This window comes from Benincasa hispida, chromosome 12 (assembly GCF_009727055.1).
Source record: "Benincasa hispida cultivar B227 chromosome 12, ASM972705v1, whole genome shotgun sequence".
Classification (NCBI taxonomy): domain Eukaryota; kingdom Viridiplantae; phylum Streptophyta; class Magnoliopsida; order Cucurbitales; family Cucurbitaceae; genus Benincasa; species Benincasa hispida.
Window position 1 is genome coordinate 74,856,146 of NC_052360.1, and position 10,394 is coordinate 74,866,539.

Below are 10,394 nucleotides of genomic sequence, written 5' to 3' on the forward strand. Positions count from 1 at the left end.
GATGGATAGCGTGGAAACTACATGAAAAGTGATGTAGATCATGCCTGTTTTCAACTGATCCAAATTCCTTAGTGAGATCATTCTTAAAAACTTTAAGCTAAACCACATGCATGATAAACAAGTTCAGATAGTAAAGCATAAACCATCAACTATATTCTATATAGAAAATAAATTAAGGTCAAAGAACATCCTCAATAACAAACCTGTATTAAGCCATAGAATCAGAAAAGTGACTAACACCAATGTGAGCAACATGCTCATGAAAATTTTTAAGTGATAAACCTTCAGTCAATGAATCTGCCATCATAGAGTTTGTTCCTATGTGTCCTATCAAAATTTGACTATCCTGAACTCTTTCTTTTACAACCAGAAACTTCATGCCTACATACTTTGACTTCGTATTGCTTCTATTGTTGTTGGGATACATCACTGCAGACTTATTGTCACAAAATAATTTTAGTGGTCTTTCTATGCCAACCACTATTCATAGCCCAGTGACAAAATTTTGCAACCATATTTCATGATTGGACGTCTCATAACATGCTACAAACTCCATAGCAATTGTAGAAGAAGGCATAAGTGTTTACACTTTTATAGGATACAGCTCCTCCAGCCAACATGAAGATATAGTCTGAAGTGGATCACAAAGTGTCTTGGCATTTAGCATAATCGGAATCAGAAAACCCAATGATCTTTAAAACTTCTGATCCCCGATAAGTAAGTATATAATCTTTCATTCTCTGCAAATACCTTATAACCTATTTGGCTGCTTTTCAATGATCCATTCCTGGATTGCTCAAATATCTGCCTAACACTTCAATTATGAATACAATATTTGGACGCGTACATACTTGAGCATACATTAGACTTCTAACAACTGATGCATCGAAAACCTTCTGCATCTCCTTAGTCTTGGGTGTGGTCTTGAGGCATTGGCCTAAATGAAATTTATCACTCTTAGCGACCAGGATATCTCTTGGTGCACAATCTTTCATGTCAAATCTACTCAAACTCTTTTTAATGTAATTCTTTTGTGACAATCTCAAAATACCTTGAGAACGATCTCGTAGTATTTCAGTTCCTAATATAAAAAAAGCATCATCAAGATCCTTCATCCCAAAATTTCATTTTAAAAATCTCTTAGTGTCATACAATAAACCTACATCATTACTTGCTATGAGTATGTCATCGACATATAGCACCAGAAATATTGATTTACTCCACAAGCATCACTTGGCCGCTGACTCCACAGGCAACTCTGCATTGATATACTTGTGTGAGTAATAGCACCAGAATCTACCCGCCAAGTTGTTAGGGTTGATGTCCTAAATCTTGTAGGGTCCTGTAGTTTGTAAATAACTATATGAACAAACTATTTGTGATGTAATAATATGAGATATTTTATTCACAACAGTCTATCAAATATGAGATATTTTAGTTGCATTAACCACAAACATATAAACTAAAATCCCCGGTTATCGTTGTAACTTAAGCATGTATGTGGAGACATACAAGTGGATCGTGCTTTAAGTGATAACCTAAATGGTCTGTAGTATATGAATAAATGAGGAAAACCGTATCCTGGTGACGCTCGAGTGTGGCCCGCTTTGTAGATATTACAAGTGTTGTAAAGTGCTACAAATGGTTTAATTCTGACCATTCATGTATTAGACATGTGAGTGGGAATGCTCTATAAAAAGAAGTTTGTATAAGACCGGACTATGAAATGTTTAGTCTTGTTATATAACGTTGTTCATGACAGAGACTTTCATTTCAATAGGATGACCATAGGTAACATGACCTTAATCCTAAGTGAGTTGGGAACTCTTGCCTATGAGGGCAATCCTTTGATTTGCATGGGTGCGAGTGGCCATATCGCCGACTCAAACTTACCACTTTGGAGATTCGTCTGATTGGGGAGCTGGGAACTCAGCTACACAAGACGGAATTCACTCATTCCCTAAGCAAGAGAAAGTAGATAAATTGCTTCCTTAAAAGTTGATTCTAGGGCTTGAATAATGTGGTGCCACACCTTCTCTTGGTTCGAGAAGTATTTACTCATAGTAGGACTATGATGTATTGTTCATTAAAGGAATCAGTGGTACTTAAGGAGTTAGATGTAATTACAGGGGCAAAACAGTAAATTAGTCCAACTGTATTTACGAGCGGTTTGTGAAGGGTAATTGTACTGTTGATTGGTTATATTCAATGGACACAGAAATATATCTGTAGCGCGAAGAATATAACTGTCGATCTTTAGTGGACTGTCCGATAGTTAACGGATGGTGGATATCGTGATCAAAGAGTTTAGTCAGTTATTCATGCACCGTTGGAGCTTCAAGCTATAGGTTCATAAGATCCCCTTGGTAGCTCAATATATTCATATTGAGAATCAATTTTTGGGTTAGTTTAAAGTGTTCAAATTAACAAGAGGGAATTTGATTATATATGATATAATTAAATTGCTTCAATTATATGTGATATAATTGAATTGATGTATTAGATACATTAATTGGAGGAATTAATATTAAATGCCATAAAAGAGAAAAAGAACTATGGTTTATATATTGCGTGAGATGTGATATTAAAACTATAGGTTATAAATATATTATTTATTTATAATTAAATCAATTATGGGATAATTGGTCTTGGATTTTTCTCTTAATAACCAACTTAGTGGGAAGTTGTAATCAGTTATGGTAACTGATGGATAAAATGAAAGTCGGTTTCATTTTTTTCAAAAAAAAAGGATTCATAATTGAACGATAAGTGAATGCGCATTAAGAAAAAGATAGCTATACGATAGCTTGAGAGAGTAAACAATCGTGCTTTGAACTTTTCTATACAATAGTCGCTCACTTCTAAACAATCGAGTACTTAAGACTACATGATATTCTCTTGTCTGCTCCCACTTACTCTATCGTCTACACGATTGTGCAATTCCTCCTTCCCTCTACCAAATCCATGCCGAGCCCACAACTCCTGGATTCTCACACCGAGAATACCAAGGTAGCCTCGTGGTGGTGTCTGCTTGCTGTTCGAGGGTTGAGTGTTACTTGTTTCTGTTCGAGGATATTGTTGTGCTATTGAACGTTTGTGCTGTTAGATCGAGGGATAAAAGAAAAAAAGTTCTTCAAGGGTATGTTCACTCGATCTTTAGTATTTTCCTTTGTAAGCATGTTGTAATTTAAAGTTTATGCATAACTATTCTTGTTTGATTGTAAATGTGTATGTCCTGTCACAATGGGGTTGGAACGATCTTGTTTCCGCTCACTGGTTTTCTTTGTTAAGAGTTCTTTAGTATCTGTAGGTAAAGAAGCTAAGTTAACTTCAGAATAAACCAAAGTAAAAACTTTACCCTTCTTTGCACGTCGTTTAGCGTATTTGGGACAATCTTTTTTGAAGTGACCTTCATTTTTGCAGGAAAAAAACAAGGATTTTTATTATCCTATTTCTTGCTCTTATTCTACTGAGATGTCCCTTTTGTAGCACCCGTAGACTTTCTTTTCTTCTTATTACGAGAGCTAGTTGCCAAATGAGCACTTTCTGTTCTTTCTCTCTTAATCTTATCTTTTTCTTGTACACATTATGAGATAAACTCATTAATGCTTCATTTATACTTCTGAGTATTATAGCTTATCTTAAGTTAAGTAAATTGTGCAGGAAGAGAAATAAAATGCCTTTAATTTACCTGCGAGGTTAGACATTTTTATAATGTACTCCCTTATGTTTCCATTGCCCTTATATCTCATAGTAGTTAAACAAGTCAAAAGACTACTTACTTCCTTTTTTTTTTTTTTTTTTTTTTCATTTTTAGCAAAATATTTCTTAATTTGAGCAAGAAATTTATTGGCATTTTCACTTTCCATGGTAGAGCCCCGAAAAGACTCAAGAATGGAATGCCTAATGATCATTAGACACAAAAGATTTAATGATTCCCACTTCTCTATATTAGTTATATTCCACTATAGAAGTAGGTTTATCGGTCCTTAATGCAAAGTTCAAATCCATACATTTGAGAAGTATCTCTAGGCTTTTCTTCTAAATCTTGAAGTTCGACCCATTTAACTTAGGGATTGAACCCACCAGATAATTGAGTAAGACCAATTGAAACAGAAAACAACAAAACATATACTCACAATTAAAATATAACTAAATAATTTCACATATTTGGTAGGCTCATTTTACAAGATACCTAGCACTGAATGGAAACCATCGAAGATTTCACAAGCGAGGATTGTTCCCATTTTAGTTTTCACAAAATTCATAAATATTACATATCAGAAAAATATGCATTAAGAAACATAAATTACAACATGCTTTTGAGGGAGAGAATTAGGGAAGAAGAATTACTTACCCTTGAAGAACACATTCTTCGCTTAAATCCCTCGGTTCACGATTATGAACGTTTCGACCTAGACCTTGATCTCCAAACTAAGACACCATTACTTGAGAACCCTCTATATTCTCTTGGGAATGAGAATATGCAAGAATGGTGGGCTCTGTACAAACTTTTGGAAGAGGGAAAGAGAATGAGAAGAAGAAAGTTTTTCCCAGAGAGCTTTTCTTTGTGACCCTGAGGAAGAAGATGATCTTCTAAATTGTTTTACCACTACATGTTTTTTGCTGAAAGAAATTAGGGGGAAGGAGTTGTAACTCTCTCCCTTTAATTAAATAAAAAAAATTAGTTTAATTAAATTAATAACGATATATCTATAATAACTACCTTATTATATATATACTATATGTTATATCAAATATGACACATAATCTATAGTTTTATATTGTATAAAATACAATATAATATGTAGTTTTATTTTCTCTCAACAATGCATGACATTTAATATAAATCAGATTTATACTAAATTCAGTTATATGAATCTCATCCATATAATTAATATTCGAATCATATTCAAATATTTGATTCCTCTCAACTATTTATGGTATTTAACATAAATCATATTTATATTAAATTTAATTATATGAATCTCATTCATATAATTATTATTTGAATCATATTTAAATCCTTTCAAAATCCTTTATATTATAATGTATCCAATACATTATATTAATTATATCACATATAATTAATTTAAATAATTATATCAAATGTAATTAATTTTCCTCAATTAATTTGAACAATTCAAATTAATCCAAAATTAATTCTCAATTAAATCCTTGTTAAGCTACAGAGGGGACCTTATGGACCTGTTCAATGAAGCTTCAATGGTACTTGGATAATTAATTAAACTCTTTAATTAAATTACCCAACATCCATTAATTGTCGGTCATTCCACTAAAGACCGATAGTTGTACTCTTTGCAATACAGTGTCCACCGGATATAACCAGTCAACAGTGCAATGATCCTTCACAAATTACTCGTAAGTACAGCTGGGCCAAAACCACTGTTTTGCCCCACTTACATCTAACTCCTAAAGTAGCATTGATTCTTCTAATAAACAATAAGTCATAGTCCAACTATGACCAAGTCTCTTTAAGGCCAAGAGAGAGTATGGCCACATTGTTCAAGTCCAAAATCAGCCCTTAAAAGAGCAATTTATCTACTTACCCCGACATTAGGGAATAAGTGAATTCTGTCTTTTGTAGCTGTGTTCCCAGCTCCCCAATTAGACGAATCCCCAAAATTGTAGGCATATTAAGTTGGTAATCTGACCATTCTCACCCATACAAATCAAAGGACCGTCTTCATAGGTAGGAGTTCACAACTCACTCAAGATTCAGGTCATATCACCTATAGTCATCCTGGTGAAATATAAGTCTCTACTATTAACGGTGTTATATAATAAGGCTAATCATTTCGTGGTCCGGTGTTATACAAACTCTTTGTATAGGATATCTTCGTTCACATGTCTCTACATGAATGATCAGGATCAGATTTGTAGCACTTTACAATACTTGTAACATTTGCAAAGCGAGCCGTATCCGTAGTGTCACTCGGATAAGGTACCTACTACATATCATTTAGGTTATTATTTAAATAAAATTCACCTCTATGTCTCTACATACTTGTTTAAATTATATAAAATAACCTAGGATCTTAGTTTATTGGAATAAGTGTATACTCATAAAATAACAATTATTTTATATAATGTTTACAAACTACGAGAATATAAGAGATTTAGGACATCAATCCTAACAAGCACAACATTGGTGTCTAGCCTTTGGGTAAAGACACCAACTGTAAATAGTACTCTCAATGTAATAATCAAAGTATTGACAATAAACTTTGTCAAAAAATAACATTTCTTTGGACCAACTATTTTTCACATGAGCAATCTTTATAATTGTCACATACACATTACCACATGCATACCCACAATTTGGTCAAATAATTATCTTCCTTTGGACCGATAATTATCTGCATAAATCTATGAATATGCACATCTTATATTTTAGAATTAAACTAATCTAGATAACAAAGGCTACTTTAGTAACATATTATTTTGACAAATCAAATCTAAAATATAAGACACAATAATATAATAATATTATTGTATAAAAAAATAATGGAAAAAGAATACCAAATAATCTTTACCAAAAAATACCCAATAATTGCATACACATAATACAATTATTTCAATACAAACATGTGAATATCACCAAATGTCATCAATCAAATTTAAATTCACCAAAATATCAATCAAATTTAAATTTAAATTTACCACATTATCAATCAAATTTAAATTTAAACCACAACACAACATGATTAATCAAATTTAAACTTAAATACACAAATGATTAATCAAAATTAAATCGGATTCAAAATATAATTAATTTTATCTAAATTTGAATTATCAATCAAACTTTAGATTCAAATTCACAAACTTATCAATCAAGAACTAAGAACCATTGGCAAGAACACCAAACTATTGATCAAGAAGACTTAGAAACAGGAACAAGAAATTCAATTGGCAATTGACCGAAAAACCGAGGTTGACGAGATCCTCAATTGACAATTAATCCAAATAGTTGAAAAAATCAATATTATCAAACTATTTAAAAATAAAAAACCACAAAATATTTCAACATGAAATCGATAAATTCAATATTAACCTCAAATCGACAATTCAATATCACTATAGAGTTGCAATATCACTCGATTCAATCAGAATCCTTTGGCAGCAAAGACATCTCATTAGAATTCAACAAAGTGGTTCCCATTCCTCACTTGACTTGCAACATTAACAAATTATTTTCAACATGAAAAGTGTCTAACATTCAAAAAATACACCAACAATTAATCTAATGCAAGGTTTTTCATGATGGGACGAGCTCTACACAAGGCCTCCAATGGCTCAACTTTAGGCATAGAGATCCCTTGACCTTCAGTCATGTCAATCTCCTTTTCACTCACTCTCTTCCACTCAAAGCTCTGAATCAATGAGCCCAAAGTCAAGCCCACCACACGGTTGGCCATCCCCATCCCAGGGCAAGCCCTCCTTCCCAATCCGAATGGCAAGAATCCGTAGCCATTGTTGTTGCTGCTACCTCCTCCCTCACTTTCAAATCTCTCAGGTTTAAAGCTTGTTGAGTCCTCCCAAACTTTGGGATCTCTTTGAATGGTCCATGCATTGACCATCAACATAGTGTTGGCAGGAATATGGTATCCTCCTAGACAACAACTACTCGATGAAAAATGTGGAGCTAAGAGCGGAGCTGGTGGATAAAGGCGTAGTGTCTCTGAAATTACATTTTGAAGGTATGGTAGATTACAGATATCTTCTTCATCTAAGAGTCTGTCTTGTCCAATTTGTTTGTCAAGTTCATTTTTTGCCTTGTTTAATACTTCTGGATGGTTGAGGAGATTTGACATTGCCCACTCTATTGTCGCCGATGATGTTTCGGTTGCTGCTGATAAAATTGTCTGCAAATTCAAAGAAAAACAGAATATGTTCAATGTCTTTTTTTTCCGTAAATTTTCAAAACTATCCACGTTAGACAAAAATTGTAATCTACATTAAAATTAAAAATATTAAAATTAAAACATAGAAACTTTGTATTTAATGTGACTTAAATATTAAAGTTGGAAGACTATGTTATTTTGAAAATCGAATAACCAAATATATATAGATCTAAAAGTTGAACGACTAAATTTGGAATCTAGACCTTTTTATTTTTTCTTTAGATTAGCCAAATTTTTACTTAGCAAAAGAAGAAAAAAATCTCAAGACTTACAACGATAAGGCCTTTGATAATTTCATCGGTGTAATAATCAGGCTGAGTCTTCTGCAAACAGAGGATATGGCTAATCATTGTATTCCCCTGTTTCCCATCCCCTTGATTTCTTCGATGTTCATCCACCAAATTCTGCAAGAACAAATCCATATCTTTCCCAAGATTTTCCAATCTTTTGGCATATTGCCAATCAACCCATTTCAAGAATGGCAAGAAATCCCCTGGATATGATCCCAATTGAAACGATTTCTGCATAATTTCTCTGAATTTCTTCGCCTCTTCCAATTCACTCACCTCTTCCCCATAATACCTTTTTCCAGCCACCATTCTCATTATCATGTTGAACGTCAACTCCGAAAACGGAGTTTTCAACTTCACTTTTCCATACTCTGTTCCTGAAACTTTGTACAATTTCCTTAGCAAAATCTTGATCTCTTCCTTCCGGATTCCGGCTGACATGTTCAACCGAATGGACGACAAGACTTCGGTTGCGCTCAACCGTCTTAGGTTGCGCCAGTGATCGCCGTATGGGGCGGCTCCAAGAGTGGTGTTACCGTAGCTGAGGTACTTGCCGGAAACGAATTGAGGGCGGTTTGCGAAAACGATGTCATTTGTTGTAAAGCATTCTTCGACGGCGGAGGTGGAGGAGACGACGACGACAGGACGAGAGCCGAGACGGAGAGTGAAAATGGGGCCGTGGTTTTGGGCGAGAGAGTGAAGAGTTCTGTGGATTGGGTGTTTGAGGAGATGAAGATGGCCAAGGATGGGGAGAGCCAGAGGACTTGGAGGGAGATTTGTTTTGGTTGTGTGTTTTCTGTTTTGGAACAAGAATATGGAAATCAAAGCCAAGAAAGTAATCAGAACTGGAAAATAGGTGGTGGTTTCCATGGAGTCTCAAATGAATTTGTGAGATATTGAGGATGAAATGGGTTATTATTGATAAAGGAAGCATATATAACAAGATAGTATTCATTGCTCCATCTCCACTTAAAAAAAAAAAAAAAAAAAAAGTAATTAATTCCCGCCTTTGATAAACAACGAAAAAAATAAAAACAATTCGATTTTTGTAAAAAAATAATAATAATAAAAATTGTTGTTTTTAAATAATACGAGATTGTATCCGAAATTATGTAAAAAAAACATGAGAATATTTTCTGGTGTTGAGGGAATTGCACGTATCGAGATTCAAAAAGGAATTGATCGGAAAGAATTATTATTCAAACATTAATTGGTCGTGTAATAAAAAAATGAATCAAAATATTTACAAAAAACATAACAAAATTTTAGAACTATCAATGATAGACGCTGATAGTCTATTAGTGTCTATCAACGTCTATCATTCATAGTTTCGAAATTTTGTAAATATTTTCAGCAGTTTTACCATTTGAAATATTTTCCCTTAAAAGATCTCTCTACAAAATTTTATTTCATTGCAAAGGGATAGGCACCAAGTTTTTTTTTTTTTTTTAAAAAAATAATAATAACTCTTTTTTCTTGAATTAATCAATGATAATAATTGCTTAAAATATTATTTTGGTTATGTATTTTGGGTTTTATTTTCTTATGAAAAATTTTTGCATATGGAAAAAATGTCAAACTATTTAAAAAAATAGAAAAAAAAGGAAACACTAATAGACATTTATAGACTTCTGTCAATGTCTATCACATAATATGAATGATAGAGTTCTATCAATTTGTATCACTCATAGACTTCTATTAACCTCTATTAAGAAAGATTAAATTTTGTTAATTTATATAAATAGTTTTTCTTATTTTTTTATTTATGAAAATTACCCTTTCCTTTTAAACCTTATACTTCAAAATAAAAAAATAAAAATAAACATCTTAGAATTTGTTTTTGAATTTTTAACCATTTTTTTTAAGAAAAAACTTTTAACGACATAAATATAATCAATTAAAGTTATCTTTTAGGGGCACTAGCAAGAATAGCAACAAATATTTTTTTAAATTACAAATTCAGCAATGATTTTTTAGAATTTGCAAATGTAACAAAAAAAAAAAAATTAAAGCAAATTTTCATTTTTTATTATTTCAAATTTATCTTTGTTGGTGCATCAACATGTATATCTGTAATATATTTATTTTATATCTAGTATATCAATCATTTGATATGCATTATATTTGGTATATCATTTGACTAATCTATCAAACATAAATTATATAAGTTATATAATTG

General features: G+C 32.5%; 1 protein-coding gene across 1 annotated transcript; it reads right to left on the minus strand.

Moving 5' to 3' along the window:
- Positions 1 to 7,111: 7,111 nt before the first annotated feature.
- On the minus strand, positions 7,112 to 9,135 carry LOC120092909 (cytochrome P450 81Q32-like). The gene is made up of 2 exons (XM_039051154.1): positions 8,198 to 9,135; positions 7,112 to 7,886 (listed from the first exon to the last, which is right to left on the minus strand). Exons 1-2 carry the CDS (start codon positions 9,083 to 9,085, stop codon positions 7,260 to 7,262), a joined length of 1,515 nt encoding a protein of 504 aa, XP_038907082.1. The 5' UTR covers positions 9,086 to 9,135; the 3' UTR covers positions 7,112 to 7,259.
- Between the last annotated feature and the right edge of the window lie 1,259 nt (positions 9,136 to 10,394).

Excerpts from the sequence above, each read along its gene's own strand:
- LOC120092909 (XM_039051154.1), bottom strand. The coding sequence starts at position 9,085 with ATGGAAACCACCACCTATTTTCCAGTTCTGATTACTTTCTTGGCTTTG. Across the intron at positions 7,887-8,197 it reads TTATCAAAGGCCTTATCGTT|ACAATTTTATCAGCAGCAAC; the intron begins GTAAGTCTTGAG and ends TTGAATTTGCAG.